The 20,873-nt window shown below is 39.0% G+C and overlaps 1 protein-coding gene across 4 annotated transcripts in view; it reads left to right on the top strand.

Annotated features, from left to right (window-relative positions):
• WASF3 (WASP family member 3) overlaps positions 1–20,873 on the top strand; it is a 65,763-nt gene that overhangs the window by 28,756 nt on the left and 16,134 nt on the right. For all 4 annotated transcript variants that reach the window (XM_042014205.1, XM_042014207.1, XM_042014204.1 and 1 more), the window contains 2 exons: positions 13,959–14,101; positions 20,262–20,396. In XM_042014205.1, the coding sequence (XP_041870139.1) occupies positions 13,969–14,101; positions 20,262–20,396 (268 nt within the window). In that variant the 5' untranslated portion in view covers positions 13,959–13,968. The remainder of the gene's footprint in view (positions 1–13,958; positions 14,102–20,261; positions 20,397–20,873) is intronic.

The raw sequence follows: 20,873 nt of genomic DNA, 5'->3' as shown, positions 1-20,873 counted from the left end.
GAGAAGGTAGTGTTTTGTATCTGGGGAGATGTAGCTGCTTATGATCTTGGTGTGCCTCACATATCAGTAACAAATATATCAAGTATGTTTAGATTTATGTTTCTTACTGCAGTTTCATTTCTCTTAGTATTCTGTTTCTGGTGAGAGGAACAAATGGATATCTGCCCATGTAGGTTAGTTTTGAAAAAATGTGTTCAGTATTGATAAGGTCAGGAAAAGAAGTATGATCCATCTTGATTTCTGCTGGACCCTATGTTACTTGCTTGTGATTCAGTTGTTGGAGTACGGGGAGCTCCTATACTTCTGATAACTGGATGTTCTGCTGTGCCATCTGTAACTATTACTATTTCATTTTATGAACTGAAAAATTGCACATTGCGTATTTCTCATGCGTTAAACAGGAACGGCTTCTGTGATTAACTTGAAGATGTTGACTGTGTGGAAAAACAGTGAGGAAGATTACCTAGAAGAGGGAAATGGCATCCTTAGTGCTCAGGTTACTGTGCACAGGCAGATAACGTGTAGGAAAGACATGAAATGCATCTCCACCCTGGGAAAGTCTCTGACCAGAGCTCAGCCTTCCTTAGGCACCAGAGTGAAATAACCACTACACAAAAAGCTGTATTAGCAGGGGGCCTTGATAAGGCTGCTTGCGCTTTGTGGTGATTTTATTTTTGGGTGGTGGGTTGGTTTTTTTGTGTTGTTTTTCTTTGGGTTTTTTTAATTGTTATGACTGTCTTTGAGTGTTGCTTTGTGTCACTCATAGTATCTTTCTTGATATATGCACTAGTCCTTGATCACATGGCACTTTGGGATAATGCTGTAGTACGGTAGCTACCAGAAGATGGACTTCATGGGAACAGATGGCACACTTGGCTTAGGATAAAAATAGTTGGGAATTTTTGTCAATTCACTTAGAGTCAGCTGTTGGATCCAGACACAAAATATTTAGTTCACTTTTTCCATGAAAGCACCCAAAATAAATCTGTTTTTCCCCCACATAGACTAGTTGCCTTTTCCAGGTTTCTGATACATAGGGAAAGTCAAGTGTTGGTAGGAGTGTCAAAATCAGGAAGATTTGTGGTGTGGGTGTAAAGCTTCACCTTGAGGAACTCCAGGGATGTTGCTTTATTTTGTAGTAATTAAAATCTTCATGGGCTGTCCATGTGTTTCCTGACACATACCAGGAAATTTCTGCTGCTGTTGTCTGGCTGTTCAGATGGTTATCAAAGTTGCTTTGACTGCAAGGTATTTTAAGTATTGTGATGCATAGTGTGGTAGCCTGAAAAAGCATCATTGCAGTTGTTTCCCAGTGGTAAAGTGTCTCCTGCCTGGTGAGAACTGGGAGTGGGGCAGGTTTGTTAGTAATAGAGGTGGAGAATGTATCATGACAATTCAACATTAATCTTAAGTGCTTTTTCTTTTGCTGTTTGACCTACATCATTGGTCTTTTCCATCATCTCTGTGTGTCATATGAATAATAAATGTGTATGAATTACGTGTATATATAGAGCATGATTGTACACATGAATGAACTGTATTTGTGTGTATATGCATAAATGATATCCAGAGGATTTCTTGTATGGAAAAGAACTGTAAGAAATCTTGACACTTCCCTGTGACATTTTAAAATTTGGATTAACTGAATTATGTGAAAATGTAACACTTCCATGTGACATTTTAGATCAACTGCTGGGGATAAGAGAGTTTAAGAACAGTTGGGTTTTTTTTCTGAAAAGTCCTGTTTTAAAAGATTTTTCATGGTGAATATTAGATATGGGAAATGGGGAGCACTGTGTATTGCCATAAAAATGACTATTATTTGATATAAAATGGAATGCTTGATCCCTTTTTTACTTTCCCTTCCAATTTAAGGTTAATTGGAGTTCTGAGAAACAAATTACTGAATTTGCTTCTGGTTTAGCTTGAGGTCATTGGAGGATCTGAATGGCAAGTTGTCCCTGCAGGAGGGCTCCTGAGGCCTCACCAGGTGGCCTTTATCACATGGACTGTGACCCAGACAGTTATTTTGAGCACTTTAAATCCAGTAAGGCTCTGTTAAATGGGATCAATGTAAGTCAGCAAGCCTAGCTGCAACTTAGGTTTTCTTTATATAATCAAGGCATTTGCTTCTGATAACCCTTGCTGTTTGTGAAGGAGGAAGGCTGGGACAAATGTACTTCAAATGGTCTGCAGGCATTATTTATACATTATTGTTGTCTAGAACACTAAGAAAAGGCTTGTTTATAGTTGCAGACTTTCAATATTCTATTACGAGTTGTTCCAGCACCAAATTGTCTGAAGTAGTGCAAAGAAATTACATGATAATGATTCTTGTCACAGAATTTTTCCTTTTCTGTAGTGTGGATAAAATGTGACTGTCTGTAACGTTAAACTCTTGAAAGAATGTGCATCAGATAACCAAAACAGGCTTAAAGTAAGCACTGCAAGGTGTTTATTGCCATCATTCAAGAGACTATTGAAAGAATCATACTTAAAATAGTTTTTTAGTGGTTTATCGTAAATTGGAACATGAAAAGCCACTCTTTGTCTTATTATTTTAATTGTCAGATAGATGAAGAAGGAGTTTGTTTGTAATGATGCTTTTTGGACTGCAGTCCAAAAAGATCCTGGAGTAGGTGGGTAGTGAACAAAGGAATTTCCTTCAGGTGGGTATGATTAATTGTTAATGAAGTACCAGTGTTAAATAAATAGCAGTTCTCTTGGTTTTGTCACATTTAATTTTTTTATTATTATTATTATTATTTGTTGCTTTATGGTATTACTCTGCTAGAAGAATTAGCAGGTACTAAACAGGTGGGAATCACTAGTGTTGCAGTACACAGCAAGTTACTTGAACCATGATTTTCTTTTAAGGCTTAATTCATCTTCACCAGTTCATGGGAATACTTCTGGATTTTGAGATAGTGGCTGATAGACGTTTTCTCAACTGTCTGGGCTGCTGAGTTTTGCTGTGGAAAGTGGGAACTGTGTGGCTCTGTCTGCATAACAAACTCTGCTCACATCTGATTAAGATCCAAGCCTGTTTCCCGATGACATCTGGAAACATTTTGACCTGCTGGTGGAGGGCTGTTCCTGACCTAATTAGATTGGTGTTATGACTAGCTCTCTGCTGCTTTGTGATTTTGTTCCTTTTGACTTCATCCGGTTTATACTTCTCACTGAATGTTACCATTTAGGGTACTAAAAGTCAAAACAAAATTAGGTTTTACAATCTGCTGCTTTTCCAGTCAGCGTTTCAGTACTTCTAAATTTTCATACATGTGATCATTGGGTATTCCAAGTACAAAGAGCTGAATAATTCAGCAGCCGTATGGCTCGCACATGTCAAGATGATACAAAAGGGGGGGATGATCAATCTAAGTCTTCTTTCCTGTGCTGTAGGACAAAGCATTGTTTCCTCCTCTTTCTTAACTCTGTTCTGAGTTTCTCCTAGTTCTGGCTGGGTGCTTCTTTTCAAGAAGTGTTATTTTTAAAAGGTAAATGTCTCTTGAGAGGTAGACAGTATACTGTAGTAAGGTATTTATATTTTCGTTTCTTTCAACTCCGCTTAAAAAAACAAAAGGCTACCGCTATTTCTTTATATGCACAAGCAAAATGTTTTTTAGCTGCTGTGCCAAACTGGACAAATAAAATTTAAACAAGCTCCAGCAAATGCATAGTGTGCACCTTTGCAGTAAAGACAAGTAATAAAACCAAAGGGAAACAAATGGTGACTCAGTTCAATTCTGTTTGCTTGAACAGCAGAAGGGACGATAATAAATTCTGGGGGTATAATACAGAAAGGTCATATGGAAGAAAACTGTGTTTTCAGTGCAGCATAAGTACTTTGTGATTGAAACAAGTCTGTTCTTAAGATAGCAAAAATGAAACAAGGGGCTCTTACATGATTTGAAAAGACATTTTTTCCTTTCTCATGTGCATGCATAACATTTACACTGTATTTGGTGTTAGTCTAGCAGTATTAGGTTGACATAGTAAAATTGATAGTGGCAGTAAGGTTTTTATTGTTTTTTTGAAATGTATGAATGCAGTGGAACAGATGTTCAGAACAGCATGGAATATTCCTTGTTCCCCATCCCACCATCCCTTTCACACCGAGCCATCTGGAAGGGACTGTGAGCAGGATGAGCAGCCATCACGCTAAGAACAAGATTAACGTGTCGGCATCTTTTGTTGATACTTTAAACTGGTCGCTGTTTGTTCAGCGGAAAGAAACAATGTGAGGTCTCATGATCCCCTGTGTGCTAAGATCATTCACATGGCTATGGAAAGAAGGCAGAAGAGAAAATGTGATTTATATAGAACAATTAATAAATTTAATGGTAGTCAGTCTGGACTTAGACCCATACAGGCAGAAACCAACTTTTTCCCCATTCAGCTGTATTGATGTGACTAGCCACCTTTTACCATTAAGCACTGTGTCAGGTAATAGCATTCTGTTAAAACAGATTAAAATTTACTTATTTGTGAAAAAACTTCTGTACATGTTTTCCAGAGTTTTTCAGTTCATGCTCTTCATGAACTTTATTTTTTTACCCTGAATTTTTCTTTTTTACAGCAACAGGTATACCGTGTGTTGATGTCTTTCAGTTTACTCAGTTGGGTTTCTTTAGTACCCTTTAGCCTTGCATCTTTTGAGAGAAAGTGTAATTAGTGTTTTGGCTTAATGAACAAAATTTTGGTTAGAGAAAGGACAGCTTGTGGTCTAGAAGCAAGAGACTCTAGTCATGTGTGAAGGTGCCCTGGATCATCTGTATTCTGATACAGAATGAGTAGAAAAGGGTGGGTGGATCTGATACTGGCAGAGTGATTGGATTCAGTACAGCAAGCTATTGTATTGTGCACTCTGTGAACTTCTGTTAGATTTCAGGTAAGCAAATCTGTTTCTGAATAGATAGCTGAGTAACATTGTGTGTCAAGGAAGACTAGAATGTGTCAGTGAAGAAGAAATTGTATTTCTAAGCTTAACACACAGGTTCAGTGGTACCGCAGCGTATTTGTTACATTGTTTTGTGTTTCTTTCAACTGAGAGAATTTTAAGGTATGGAAATCTGAAACAGTTTCAGGAAGGCTATTTGAAAAGGAGATGCTTAAAGTCTGAAACTACTACTGTAGTGCCGTAAGCTGTTCTAAGGGAGAAGGTAATCAGAAGAAAGTGACACAACCCAAGATCTCAGCTTTCATCTGTTTTCAGAGTAAAGATAAGCATGAGAAAAATAAGTGAGGGTAAAACTAGTTGAGGGATATGCATAGATGTTCTGGGAAAAACTTATTCTGTGAAGAAATGAGGTGATGGAATTAAGTAAATATTTGTGTTTAAAAAAATGTACTTCAATGTGAAAAATATTCTGTGTATATGCTTTTCCTGTATTTTCATGAAAATGATAAGGCATGTTTAAAAAGTATAAATATTTAAGTGACAGGAGTAAAAAAATCCAGTGTAATTTGCTGGCAAAGATTTTTGCATGCTGGGCAGTGGAAAAAATGCTGTGAGTATAAATGGCAAAGTCCATTAATTTGAACAGTGAGAATTTAATACAGGAAATACATTCTATATTCCATACGTATATTGCAGTTGGGCGAGAAAAGTTGCATACTAAATAGAGATAAATTGGTGTTAACCTTCAGTTAAGTGGCTTCATTAGCAGAGTGTGAAATACCTTTATTTCTTCCTTGAACAATCATGAAGCCATTTAATTGGGTGACATGTATGTGATCCCTTATTTTGGAGCAGGAGATGAAACTTCATCATAATCTGTCTGTATGTACTTCATGATGATAAGCTTTTTATTTCCTTAGAAACTGTGGTGAAAAGTATTGTGAATGGGAAAAAATATTCTTGGGATTGTGGCTTTGCAATGGTACAGTTCTGTTGGGAGGAAGAAGTTAATGCAATAACTTTGAAGTGGTACCCCAGTCTTCTTTTCTTCATGGAGGGACTCTTACTTTAAGCAGAAATTGATGAGAGCTTTGACACTATCAGAGAATGGCAGGTGCCCAAGGATCATCTTTAGCTACAGTGGACAGGTAATGCAAACATGGGGTTGTAGAACAAAGGGGGAAAGACCCCAGAATACTCATCCTGGAAGCTGTAGAGAAAATACAGCAATTTCTGACTTCATAGTTGTTAATAATATTTTGAAGCCTTTTATATTACAGTATGTAGTGTCAAGGAGGAAATAGCTACTTAATTTTAGATTGGATCATCCTCAGGGCCTCTTCTTTCCTGCATTTGTGCATTTGTGAATGTTATCTTTTCTGTGCATATTCATAGTTAATGTGAAGTACTGAGAACTAAATTTAAAGTACCTGTAAGTGTTCACTACTGTGAAGATCTGTTTACCTTTTTCTCTCCCAACCTTTTAATTGGTGGAAATTCCTGAATTAATGCGTTTGCCTTTTAAAGGTTCTGCAGACTTCCGTGTGTCAGGCCCACTGTGTTAGCAGAGGTAGCTATTGTTCTGCTTCTTACCCGTTTTTTGGAGATGTGGAAGGTTGACTAGGAGAGTGTACATCCATAAAATTTTAGATTGTAGATAAGCAAAACTAATCACCATCCCTTCCCCTGTTGTCCTTTCTCTTTTCGTTGCTTAATGTCTTGATTTCCTTCATAATATCAGTGGACCATAAAATCTGCCCCGAAGATCTCAGCACAGACAAAAACTGTGCCAAATAAAGAAAAGAAAACAAAACAACCATCCGAGTTGGTGAACCTTCAGGAACATTTCATTGCAACAGACATTAAAGAGCTCTGTTAAAGAAACAAAATAGTTTTAGGGATTTCTGTGCCCATTTCATCATTGCTAATACTTAGATTGGTATGATGTGAGAGGAAGATCAGAAGTGGTGATCTGATACTGAGGAGAAAAAAACCTGCTTTTGTTCCAACCTTGACTGTCATTCCTTTCATGTAGACCTGGTAATCAGGAGGAAGATCTGTGCAAACAATGGTGATAGAATTGGCTATATATTAAATTGTAGTGAGGAGGACATTTTCTAGGCATTTCATGTTGAAAGATGTTTGTTGTGGATAAGAAATGTTCTTGATTTTTAGTTATCCTTAGGAAATAGAATCATATTAGACCTTGTGTATATTTGTATCAAAAGTCTGCCCTTGCATCGGCAAACTCCTATCAAAATGAAGAGAGTTGCATTAAAAATCACGTAAAACATAATAAAAATGGTATATTAACTAAAAAATACACCATCCCTTAGATTGGGGTAGCTCTAATAAAAGTAAAGTACTTGGTACTTAAAGCATGATTGTGGTTTAGTAAAACCATATTTTGTTTTGATACTCGTTACATAGTAATGTGGCTGAGAGAGGAATGGCATACCTGATGGAACTTGAATAGCTAGAAGAAACTATTAAAAATTAGTCTTGTTTGTATGCCTTTTGATAAAAAATTCTGGGGTAATAGAGAGCACTATTAAACAATAACTGATGACTAAATAGTCTGTATTGTTTTGTAGTATACAAAATGTGGATTCAGATTCTTGTTAGAGTGAAGCCAGTTAAAAAAAAACCACAAAACTTTTAGAAGTACAGATGAATGATGTTAGATGAATCTTGAATTCAATAGCTTCCAGAATATATGCTAGTTATGGTTTATTTGTTTTTAACTTGTCATTACTGATCAGGTAGTAAATAACATTCAGCGATGACAAGTAGGAAAGGTTCATGAACATCAGGTTCTCAGTCATCTGGAATAAGGAAAAACCAGAAAGGAGCGTGCATTAAAGGCACATTTATTCCTTTCCTTCCATTAGGATAAGAGGGATAGCAGTATTTGCACTCCATGTAGCCCTTTCCTTTTGTCTTGGGAAGGATGAAGATCCTTTGGAGGACATGGAGATCTGTGACAATGGCACTTCCACGGGGAAAAAAAAATATGGGGATGGGAGAGCATCTCCAAACCTGGTGCTTGGGGTCTTTCATCTTTCTGCTTTCCTTTCTATTCCAATTTAGTACATACATGAATGTTGAAGGTGAGTGATGGCAGGCTATCTAGAATTACGAACTTGAACAGGAAAATGGTCAATATTACCAAATTGGATGCCATTCAGAGATGGAAACTGTGTGTTGAATTGATTGTTAGGACATTAGATATGGGAAAACTTAACAGTCTGTAAAAGTTTTAAATGTTGAAATGCCCTAGACATGGAGACTGTGATTAGGACGTAGTGTAACTTGATTGTGTGCCTTGAGGTGAGGAAACTGACAGTATTTCTCTGGTTTTGATGAGGTGAAATGCAGTTCTAGATTCAGACACTGAAATTCAGGTGAGTGCCTATCAAAGCTTACACATGAGGTGTTTGAGCTCACCATGTCATTCTTGTATCTATCAGGAGATGCAGGGATTTGGTTGTTCTTTGGGCTTCTGCTGAGCTCATATAGATGTATTCATACAAATTTAGGTGCTTAATCTTGAATGGAATCCCATCTGGTACATTACTCATGGCAAGCTGCGTATTCAGTCCATCTCGTTTTTCTTCTCCATAGAAGGAGAATTATGGTGCGTTCTCTTTTTATAGCGGTCTGGGAGATTCATCAATGGAAAGCTCTAAAGCTCTCTGAAAAGAATAGACTATATTCAGGGAGAATTTAGAATTGATGCATAGTAAGCTGTTTTTTGTGCTAAAATGTTCAGCTTTGTCATATTTTACTGGAGGATGTAAGAAGAAACCTCTGAAGAGCTTAAAAAAAGGCATTGTACAGTGTCTTTGAGAAAATGTAATAAGTAAACATTCACAAGTAGAGGGGCTGTGTAATGAACTGGAATTTGTTTTGTGGTATTAGTGAATATGTAAAGAACTTAAAATAAAGAACCATGAAATTCAGGTACATATTTTTAGCACGCGTGTAAATTGCAGTGCCTTTTTGGGGATGTGAAAGGATAAAAGGCAGGTTTGGGGGACAGCTGGTACTTCAGGTTTTTGCCAGTAGCTCAAGTATTTGAAAAACCCAGCTTGTCTCTTGTAATAGCTGTGCTCTGCTGTTGTTTGGAAAGATTGCACATGGTGTTTGTCATCTTTCAAGTTTGTTACTGTACATCTGCTTTCTACATAATTTTTTAAGAATCTGACTTGCAAAGGCAGTGTCAGACTTCTTGCATGCAGTTTAACAGCTGCTGTCCAGGGGAAGGTGGTCTGAGTAGACCTGGAGTGGTACTTCTGTGGCTGTGGGGGAAGCATGCAAAGAAAAGCAAAAATGCTTTGATTAAGTCTTTCTGTACCACTCTTGCCTCTACAGCAGTGACTACTGGGATAAGTGCCTTCTAATTTTAAGACAAAAGGCAAATTGTTATGGAGTTGTTATGCAAGTTGTTACGGGAGGGGGAGAGAGAAAGAAGAGAAAGGGAGATGAGAATACTGAGGAAGCATGCAAAATCTGAATTCTAATGGGTTGATGTAAGCTAATTCAAGCTTTTGATGTCCTGTCCTTTCAGAATGCGTGTGGAAATCGAGTTGCTGATGCCTGGAGGGTTTGGAGAGCAGTGTCCGTCTGTACTCAGTCATAGTTCAGTCCAGCCAGATGTCGCATCTGATCCATGTCCAATGAGGCACGCATGGGTTTAGTGAGATGTTAAGCGACATCTCACCCTCATAGTTTTTCTTCTCTTCCCTTTTGCCTCCTCTTTCTGGTCTGACACTAATGTCTCATACATTTCCACTTCAGCCAGTTGTATATGTGCAATATAGCATCTTTCTAGATTCTTCATCTCTTGTGCTAGATGCCGCTGATGGTTTAAAGGCGGCTGTCAGGCATAGATGGCCTCACAGTGGTGATGAACCTGTTTATCCAAACTGTAAGTCTCTGGTTTCAGTGTGTGCTTAGCTGGGGTAAAACGAGTAAAAAAATTACAAACTTAGGATTGGGACCAATCTACTGCACTGACACAATTTTTGAAAATAATAATTTATTTGCATTAGAGTTTTCAATTATTTGTGGGTGGAAGGTGTTCTGGTATGGGCTGGGGTAGAGTTATTTTTTTTCCACAGGGGCTAGTAGGGAGCTGTGTTTTGGATTTGTGCTCAACCCAGGGCTGATAAACTAGAGATGTTATTGCTTAGCATGGCAAAAAGCCATGGCCTTTTCTGCTTATTGTACTTCGGCATTGGCAAGGAGAATACTGGGGATGCTTGGGAGATTGGGAGGAGACACAGCTGGGACAGGTGACCCAAAATGACCAGGTGAACATTCCAGACCATTTGGTGTCATAGTCAGTGTATAAAGTGGGGATAAGAAGGAGAAAGAAAGGGGGGATGTTTGCAATTCTTTGACTTCCCAAGTCACTGTTATGTGTGAAGGGGCCCTGCTCTTCTGGAGATGGCTGAACACCTGCCTGCCCATGGGAAGCAGTGAATTAATTCTTGTGCTTTGCTTTCATGGGCAGGTTTTGCTTTCCCCATTAAACTGTCTTTACCTCATCCCATGAGTTTTCTGTCTTTTACTCTTTTGATTCTCACACTGATCCAGCTGGTGGGGTAGGGAGTGAGCAACTGTGTGGGGCTTGGCTGTTGGCTGGGGTTAAACCACGACAGAAGGGAAGAGAAGTTATTAAACCTCTGTTTTGCAAAATTGAATATGATTTCTAAATGCCAGTGTGTTTACTATATATAGTGACATCACAGTGACTATCTTGTCTAGGAAGAAACTGAGACTAAATGCGACTCAAAACAGGTGAAAGATGAATGTGGAAGGCAGTGGAATTGCCGTTGCAAATTCTTGTTTTCTGCTCCTGGTAACACACTCCCTTCGGTCAGGCTGTGTCTCATGAAGACCCTGTAATTCAGAGGCCTATTTTGTCTTGATTTCTTGCCTAACCTCTTGTTACATAGATTTTGAAATTAACTTAGCCTCACTTCTCATACATTTTCTTAAAAAATATTACGTTCATCTGAGTTGTGTGTGGTGAAGAAAAAGGTGGTTGTGCTTTAGTAGTAAGGACACAAGTTTTTTCCTTAGTAATGGGTTAGTGTCTGAATAGGTCTGTAAGTGTTTAATTCAGTTAGGTGAAGTTTTTAAATTAGAAGAAACTTATTGCAGTTGCAGATTTCTTTTTTTCTTTTCCTCTGATCAGGAGCAGGTAGTGGATTGCTTAATTTGTTGCATATATTTACTCATCAGTGTTCAGTTTACCTTTTGGAATTAAACTTCAATCTGAAATGGGGTTGCTACATAATAATTTAAATCATGCATTCAAATATGAAGGTTGTTTATTTTCCCTTACCCTCAGCCCTGGTGTGTGCTTTAACCTGCTCTTTAGAGAAATGGGATTTCTTGGGTTGGTCTGTCACTCTCCTGGTAGCTCTTGAACACACTGGACCATTTCATCAGGAAGTGACAAGAAAATGAAAAGCTCAAACTGAAGTTGTAGTTTTCTTTAAATTAGCTTTTACAGGCAAGAAAGAAGATTATATGGAGAAGGGACTTAAATTTAAGAGCTCCTGGTGGAAGGCATTCTGATTGTACTCAGTGTGGTAGGTGTTTCAAGATGTAGCAGACAATTAGCTGGGCAGTCTGCAGCTAGCTTCCCACTGGGCCCAGTGTGTTGTGTGGGCTAGTGAGGAAGTTGGGTGAACTGCAAAAGGTAAGGGGGGGGGGGCCAGCTCTGAGAATGCTAGACAGAAAGCCATGGGAAAAACAGGCTTTATTCTGGTGGCCTTTTCATATAAAAATTTCATTTAGCACTAATTTATGCTTCTATTAATTTATTTCTTACAAATTATGTTTATATGAAATGTATTTTCACTGTAGCATTTAAATTACAGTGAAAGAATTCCTCATAATGACTTTTATTTCATAGCTACAATGCACTAGCCTGTTTGCAGAGTGTTGGTGCTAGATGTTGCTTTTCAGTAACAGTGAATTTCCAGTTTTGATTTATTTTTGATCAAGTTCAGAAAAATGTTTGCAATGGATATGAAGTAATATTTTGAAATGCATCTCTTTGTAAAGGAATACAAAAATATAGAACAGAAAACAGGAAGTTTTTTTATCAAATATAAAAATCGTTCCTCTGTTACCTCTGATGTGTTGTGTAAAATTTAGCAAACTCAGCTAACCTTAAATTTTGGCATACTCAAACTGTCTCATATTAAGAAAGACGTAGAATATAATTCAAGACTGCTGCTTAGAAGTCACAAGCCTGTTCCTTCCTGACCTGTTATGAAATAGTCTTACAGCTAAATAATTTGCTTTTTGTTCATTAAAGTTGTTAAGCTTTTAGAAATGTTCTTGAGAATAAAATATTTTAAATCTTTGGGCAGGAAGTCATTACAAAAATTACTGTGCAACATTTGAAAGGCAAAGAGATCTTTTAATTTACTAATGTGATTTTAATTAGAGAAATTGAAAGGCTACTTTAATTGCTTTAGTACAGTAAAAATGAAATTTTCAGCTAAGTCTTTCCCAAATGAACTATGTCCTTGGTAATAATGAAACTTCATGTTCCAGAAAATTTCGATGCCACATGGCATATTATTCATGAGTAGTACATGGACATTGAATTTTTGATGTTAAAAATGTAATCAAGTTGACTGTTGTGTTAATGTCATTTTAAAGAAAACTGCTTTAGATGTTTTTGTTTTATATTGCTTCCCTTTTGGGAGAATTCTGTCTCACATGGGCATCCTTGCTCTCAAAGCTGCTCTCTGTAGGACAGTGTTTTCTATGCCATTGTGCCCTTTTGTGATGCTTTGAGATCTCTTTTTGTATTTGTTTTCCCCATTTTCCCCATCTGTCGTGGTTTAGGAATGGTACTCTGCAATTTAGTTCTTCCCCCCCCCCCCCCGCCCCGAGACTTTCCAAACCACACTGTCACTCCCTCGCTCATCTTCTCCCCCCCTTCACCCCCTGGGTGGCCAGAGAGGAGAACTGGATGCACAAAAAGCAAAGATCACAGCTTGAGATAAGAACAATTTACTGGAAACGGCAATGAGATAAGAAAACAAACAGTTGCAGCAGCACTATTTATAAGAAAAGAATATAAAAAGAGAGAATGATTAATGTGCAAAAATGGTCACTGCAGAGCCTGCCTTGACCACAGCCAGGTTGTTCCTGACTGTAGAGGAACGCCCTGCTTCTTGGAAATGAGAGAGGAATCCCTTTTCCCTGCCCCTGGCAATGATGTGAGATGGTATCAAATAACACAATGTCTTGGTCCCTCCCCTTGGTCTGGGCTGGAACCAAGGCACCATCTTCGTTTGTTTCATTTTTCCAAGAAAACCAGTTCTGACAACCTTCGTTTTCTCAGATAAATGTCTTCCTGCATCTGGCCTGTTCCCAGAAGCTGTTCAGTTCATGCCCTTACCCCATTCAGAATGCCATACAGCACCACCTGTGGAAAACCATCTTCTTCCTCGTGCAGCCTGTTTCTGAGAGGCACTTGCCCTTACGTGTCAGATGAATTTATCATTTTTACTGAAAACTGTCAGAGCTGGGGTAGGTCGGTGTCTGACGTAGTCAGGGGGCTGCAGTCCTTGATTGGTCTGTTGGTGGCCAGTTTGCCAAGGCAGGATGCCAGCTTGCTCCAGACAGCGACCTTTCTTGCCACTCCTGTGGGGACTGCCAGTTTTTTTATAAATGCAAATGTGCACTGAAGTCCAGTGATTCTGGAACTGCAGCACAAGTCTGTGCATACAGTAAATCTTACACCAAATCTAAGGCAAAAAGCCTACATTACCTGTATTACCTATATTGCCTGTATTCTCTGCTGTCCTGCAGTGCTCTTGTCATATTCTGGCATGAGTGCAGAACTCCAGTGCCTCGGTAGGAATTGTACAGGATGTTACAGTGGGAAGGCTGAACCAAGGGCTTTAAAAGAAAAATGGTGTTTTCTGGAGAAAAAAGCCTGAATGTGTGCTACACTGATTCAGAGCTCTTAATTTCGTTTTTGTAAACGTCATATGTATTTGTTTGTAAATTCCAGACTGTGAGCCATGCCTTTGGTGAAAAGGAACATTGAACCACGGCATCTCTGCCGAGGAGCTCTGCCAGAGGGAATTACAAGTGAACTGGAATGTGTAACAAATAGCACCCTTGCTGCTATCATACGCCAGCTAAGCAGCTTAAGTAAGTATCTGTAACTTCCTGTAAGTATTTGATTAATGATGAAAAACTGAAGAGATGAAAAACTTTAAGATGGATTGTTTTAAATAGCAAAATTATGGTATGGGACATTACCACTTATGTATTGTAGTAATATGCTATTTCATTGCTTTTATGCTCTTCTGTATTTTGGAGTTTATTCAAGAAGCAAAAAGCCCAACCCAACCCTCCCCCCACCCCCAAACCCCACTCCAAAAAGCAAGTTAGCAAAAAACCAAACAAGCAAAAAAATCCCAAAAACAAATTTAAAAAAACCCAAAAAACACCACCAAAAAAAGCCCCAACCAAAAAACTGGAGCATAGAAAACCAGAACTTACTTCTAAGGTGAGAGAAATTAGTGCAAGAAACAAGACTAGCACTTGAGTTCTTCTTGCCTTGCAGTTTTACAGGATTGAGCCAGCAAACTCTTCTGCCTCCTGGCATCAAATGACACATTCGACTGAAATTTTAGTTTTTCGTAATGTGCTAATATTTCTTAAGTTTCCTCTTTTATATATATGTGTGTGCTCAATTCATATGAATGAAATTAAGCACATTGAAAGGATGCCATTTGCTGAACAAGCCTGCAGGCTACCATTGAGGCAGGCTAACATCAGCTCTGTACAGAGTAGCCTACACACCACACCTGTCAGGTGACACCACCACTAGCAATTCTAGAAGCATGACTGGAGTGTTTGCAAGATGAACAATATTTTTAATGAAAGGGATAAGAGATGTTTTTCAGACAGTGTTTAACAATCAGCAGCTGTTGTTTGTGCTGATAACGCTGGTCCTAGAAAAGAAATTACTGCTTCATCAGTTGCTTCACTTTGTAAATGGAAGTGGTTTAAGACTGGGAGTCTGTATGGAGCTCAGACTATGGGGCCCACTGGTGTTCAGTTTATGATGATAGAAAAAAGTGCTTAGGGAAAGAGGACAAGAAACACAGCATTTCCTCTTTTCAGTAGTCAGTGATTTAGCGATTTTTCTGAGCTGGAGGTCCATCTGAATCATCCTATGTAATGAGCATTTGTAAAACTGTCACCTGTGGTGTTGCTTAGATCTGTTGAAATAGGGATTGCAGCTTTTTCGTGGCCAGTGACCTGTGGCAGAATGTCCCACAATAGAAGTTGACCTGTTTCTTCCTTTTGATACCTTCTCGTTCTGGTGTAATACAAAATAATGAAAGGTGCTTTCATCCTGTGCATTTCCATAATAATTTGTGATTTTATAAAGTGTTTATCCTGTTCTCCTGGTGATATTTTTCCAGGTTGAAGTGTCCTGATCTGTTAGTGATCTTCCCGAATAGAAACCATTTTGTTTTTCTGATCACTGTTATTTCTGCTTTGGATATGTAAGTTACGATATATTGTGGGTTTTTTAAGGTGGAGTGTTGAGGACTTCAGATAATATTCAAAACAGACTTTCTCTGTTTTGTCATTATTTCCCTAAAAATTTGTAGAATTTTGATTGTTGCTAAGCATTGAGGTACTATTTTCAGATAAGCTTCCAAGCTGTCCTGTGGTCTTTCTTGAACAGCAGCTGATGATTTAGTGTCTAAAGTTATTTAGAGTTAATTTGTGTTTGTATTGAGTTTCATTTACTGTTTTCTCAGGCAGTTGCACAGTAGTGACATCCTTAAGTTTCAGAAAAGTTAGAAGAATGGCTAATGTTCTAGTTACACTAAAGGATACATGCTAAGACCTCATTTTGGTATTGTGCAATGATTGTCCAAGTGTAGATAATACACTTTCTACTTGTCTGACTTGCTAGGAATGTGTACAGCTTTCATTTATCCAGATTTGGTCTTGCAGCTAATCTGTTACACTGCCTGTTTACATCCTCTTATGATTGTTGCTGAGGAACTGACTACTTACATCCATATCTTGCAGTTTCCCTTAGTGGATTTCTAGGGTCATCTGAAGTCTTTGTAGACAGCCCCTAAAGTTGTTAGTGTCAGGTTAAAGATCTGTGCAAATAAATGATGTGTCCTTAGTCTTAACAGATGAATACATGGTATTTAACAAGTGAAATGTATCACCATTCTCATCCACAGTCTGAAAAATGTCATGTTTGCAGAGGGTTTATTCTGCAGACAGCATTTGCTTTGCCTGTCTTTTGAGCCAGCTGGGAGCAAGGAAATGATCATAGAAAAATGCTGTGCTGGGGCTGAAGTAGTATGTCCTGCTGACAACATCAGAGCTGGCTGGTGTTTCCACAGCTTGAGGCACAGAGTGAGCAACTTCAGGTCTATCTTGCAGTCACACTGGGTTTTTTTTGGTGTTGCACTGTTAATTCAGTGTGGATTTTAAAAACTGGCAGGTCTGTACTGTTGCATACATATTTGGCATGCTTTTACCTCTGTTCTTCTCAGGAGATGTTAACAAGTTCCTATCCAAAGGGAATGTGCTCTCAGGAGAGCTTTTTCTGTATTATGTTTTCAGATTTGGGTTTGTTTCCAGCCAGCTGTCTTGGAGCACAGGCAGAGTGAGCAGCATTCTGTATGAAACTGTGCACTTTTATGTAAGGCAGAATCTTGTCTAGGGGATTCACCTCCACTTGGGAGGAGAGAATCTACTGGAGGGGAAGGACAGGGAGCATTTGCAGGCTGTACCTGTAAGTACCGTGGAGGAAGTGTAATCTGTGGAGACTTGGAAGAGTTTCTCTTTCATGCAGAGAAGAACAGCTACCAACTTGCCCTTTGGTATTTTCCTGGGTAGATTGGCCATTGGCTCAGTTTCACTGGTTTTCATGCAGGCCTGAGCACAGTGCATCCATGTCACTACCCTCTGTAGTACTGCTGAATCAGGCTGGGTTGGAAAGGTTGCTTTTTTGCCGTTACTTATCTTGCTAGTGGTATTGTGAGAAAGGAGATCAGAATCAAGACCTAGTCAGTAACAGCCTACCACTTTTGCATCTTTAAAAAAAGAGGAGGGGGAAAGCATGATTCTAATGTTTCTAGTTAATCCAGTTACAAATGGGTGGGTGAAATCACTGTCTTCTATAGTTGGAGGGAACCTTAGAAGGAAAGACTGCATAATTTCTTGGTGGATTTTTAAATTAATGGGTAGGTTGTCCACATATTGGGCAACACCTAATGTTTTAAAATTATTGTCTTAGAGTACCAAAATCAGCTCTTAAATTGAACGATATATGCTTGCAATTTCAGATAGGTTTCTTTTTCATGCTTGTTTCTGTTTTGTTAAAAATCTAATGTAAAAGATGGCAACATAGCAAACACTTGAAGTATTACTTTATTTCTAAAACTTACTGCATCAGATTAATCACAACAGTGTGTCCAATACTGCTTTACTATGTCACTGTTTTCACAGACAGGAGATTGACAATCTGTCTTCCACGTGTTCTAGGCTAGCAAGTGTTTAAAAAAAAATCAAATATTAAAGAAATATGTTCCCACTTTGCCTTCTGAAAGATAACTGACAAGCATCCATCTCCTTGACTTCTCTAGGGCTGATGTGTTTAATCCTAGAATGTGGCAGTCCTCCCTCAGCAGGCTGATTTCAATATATTAACATAAACTTAACATCTATTAAAATTGATTGAGCTCTGAATACTGGTGGCTGAAGAATGTAATAACTGCTTTATTTAGTTGAAGAGCTGAAAAGCTTATTTTTTCCATAGCTTGGAATAACATCTTCATTTGAAGCAACTAAATCAAGTGGGGATTATAAGTGAATTTCAGCTAGCTGCTGGGAAGCACTTAGAGAACACTTTAAGTGTGAAGGTGGTTGAACACTGGCATGAACACTTGTGGAGCCTCCATCCTTGCAAGCGTTCAGAACCCAGCTGGTCAGAGTCCATTGGCAGCCTGCTTTGTTTCATTGTGCTTTGAGCAGGGAATTGGACCAGATGATTTTGAACTTCAGCTGTTCTGTGGTTGTGTGTGACTTTTGTTGGGGGAGGAGATTAGGAGCAGGTAGACAGCATAGCTTTCTTACCCACCTTCCACATATATATGAAGCAGAGCTTGCATACACTGGCATATCTTAATATTTTGGGTTAGTTATTGGCTGATCTTACACATAGTAATGAAAACTATTATTGGTAAAATCCTCCATTTGAAGGCAATCACTTCTTCTTTTGTGATTCGCAAACTGTTTTCCAAAAATGTTTTAGTCTAGTTGTTGTTTCCTCCCCCCCTACCCACGTAAGTGATCCAAGAAAGGGGCAGATTGTCCTGTTGACTTCCTAAAGGTGGCCATTTTTTTTACATTGAATTACTGTCTAAGGATGGGATCTTAACTGAAACTTTCATTGTATTTTTACTTTTCTTTGTTAAGTATTAAGGTTGGTTGTTGGACCCTACTTTGAATGTCAATAATGACTGTTCTTTTGGAAGTCATTGTCATTTAGGTGGTTAATGCATATTCCATATTCTTCCAACTATGAGGTAAGTTTTACTTTGCCCCCCCATGTCAGCTCTTTTCCTGATACTGGTCATAACAAGATGAACTTAATTCAGAAGCAGGGGTTTAACATTTATTTTTGTTTAAAAAGCGTGGTTAAATGCAGGAGGCAGGACTTTTCTTTTTACAAGGATTTCTTGAAGGTGTTTGGCTGCAGAAATTGTAGAGGGAGGCATCTTAAATGAAATAGCAGTGTCTGGGTAGGCAGGACCATCAATTCAGTGAGTGGGAGCAATGAGTTTGGGTGGAATCTGAAATTTGTAGGGGAAGTTCGGGGGCAGGCGAAGTATTAAATTGTGGATCTGGAACCAGTGATCTGGAGTGGAGGAGAGTTGTGGACTGGGGTATAAAGAGAGTCAAACTGTGGATGAGTATGCCTAGTTCTGTGGGAGGACTGGGAAAGGAAGGGCCATGCACAATGATCTGTGCATCAAGGAGGGATTTGGTTTATCATGTGGCACCTTCTGTCCACTGTAGCACTTTTAGGGAAGGGCCTGAGGCTTCATATCTGTACTAGGCACTGGTGAGGTCACACTTTGGAGTACTGTGTCCAGTTCTGGGCCTCTCAATTCAGGAAGGACATTGATGTGCTGGAGCGGGTTCAGAGAAGGGCAACAAAGCAGGTGAAGGGTCTGGAGCACAAGTCTGTGAGGAGCAGCTGAGGGAGCTGGGGGTGTTCAGCCTGGAGAAAAGGAGGCTCAGGGGAGACCTTATCACTCTCTACAACCGCCTGAAAGGAGGGTGTAGCCTGCTGGATGTTAGCCTCTTCTCCCAGGGAACAAGTGACAGGATGAGAGACATAGTCTTAAGTTGTTCCAGGAGAGGTTTAGGTTGGACATTAGGAGGAATTTCTTCACAGAAAGTGTGATTAGATATTGGAATGGGCTGCCCAGGAGATTGTGGAGTCACCATCCCTTGGAGGTGTTTAAGGAAAGACTGGATGTGGCACCTGATACCATGGTCTAGTTGACCCTGATGGTGTTTGGTCATAGGTTGGACTCAGTGATCTCAGAGGTCTTTTTCAACCTTATTGATTCAGTGATTTGGTGATCTGGACTGGACTGTCCACTCTCACAGTGACTGAGAACATACAGCATGTGAAAGGGAGGCTGAAAAGGTTGTGCACTAAGTCCAGTGTGGCCATGGGTAAATGTGGTCAGTGCCCTCTGACCCTCTCTCAAGTGACACCAGGGACAGCAACATACGCACTCGGCATTTGTAGAGATAAGTGGGCTGCCTTGCAGGAGAATCCTGATTTTGATCTGTTTCACTCTGCTTTAATTTTGATGTTGGCCTGTGCTTATGCTTAAAATTAAATCTTAGCTACTATGGATTGCAAGATTTTAATTTCAAAATGTACTTCAGAAGCTTTTATGGACTGCAGTAACTCTAGGCCTTTTCATCACAGAGGCAGGTTTTAATGCTTAGTTGTCTGTCAGTTGGCACTAGTTCAGTTACATAAGGATTAGAATTTTTAAGTCCCCCTGTGTTTTTAAGATGACTACTAACCAGGATGTCCAGAAGAATCAGGCAGAATTTATGATGTATTTTGACATTTTTGTACAAATCTGTTGCCCCAAATTTTGCTGCATGACAAACTGTGCTGTTCTAATCCTACAGCTACTGTGTTTTATTATACTTCATGATATTGAAGCCATTTGTCTTGTGTTTTGTAAGCCACTAGCAAAGGGATTTCCTTGTCTATTTTCTTACACAGGCAAACATGCTGAAGACATATTTGGTGAATTGTTTAATGAGGCCAACAGCTTCTACATCAGAGCAAATTCCCTCCAAGACAGAATTGATCGCCTTGCTGTCAAAGTCACCCAGCTGGATTCAACAGTGGAAGAGGGTAGGTAATTGCATGAAAGCATTGAGCCAGAAGTGATGTTGACAAGACAACAGTATTTAATTGCACAATAACCTCTGTCTTTTCAAAGTAATCCTGTGCCGATATTTCATCTTGTTGTCTCAGTAAGGCAAGCTGGGAATAATCACTTTAGAAGAGCAAGTAAAAATATTCTTGAGTCAAGAAGCCCCTGTAGTAATGGAGCTATTAAGCTGCCTTTTTCACAAGGAAAACTTTGAGGTTTTGAGTGTAGTAAATCATAAATGAATAAATATAGACCTTACTGGAAGTAAGTCAGAATATTGGAAAAGGTTTGAGACACTGGGTGTCCCTGTTAATTTCAGGGTAGGGTAGTCACAAAGTACATTAGTAGTATCTGTTCTGTGGTCGTCAAAGATCTTAAAATACTCTGTATCTAAACAAGGTACTTTGTTTGGATGAACTAGGTGTTCATTTTTTAGGGGTTTCTACTCACTAGAA

This window comes from Corvus kubaryi, unplaced genomic scaffold (assembly GCF_017639235.1).
Source record: "Corvus kubaryi isolate FWS band 111438036 unplaced genomic scaffold, C.kubaryi_AGA036_p1.0 split1-65, whole genome shotgun sequence".
Classification (NCBI taxonomy): Eukaryota; Metazoa; Chordata; class Aves; order Passeriformes; family Corvidae; genus Corvus; species Corvus kubaryi.
This window is presented reverse-complemented; position numbering and strand designations above follow the sequence as displayed.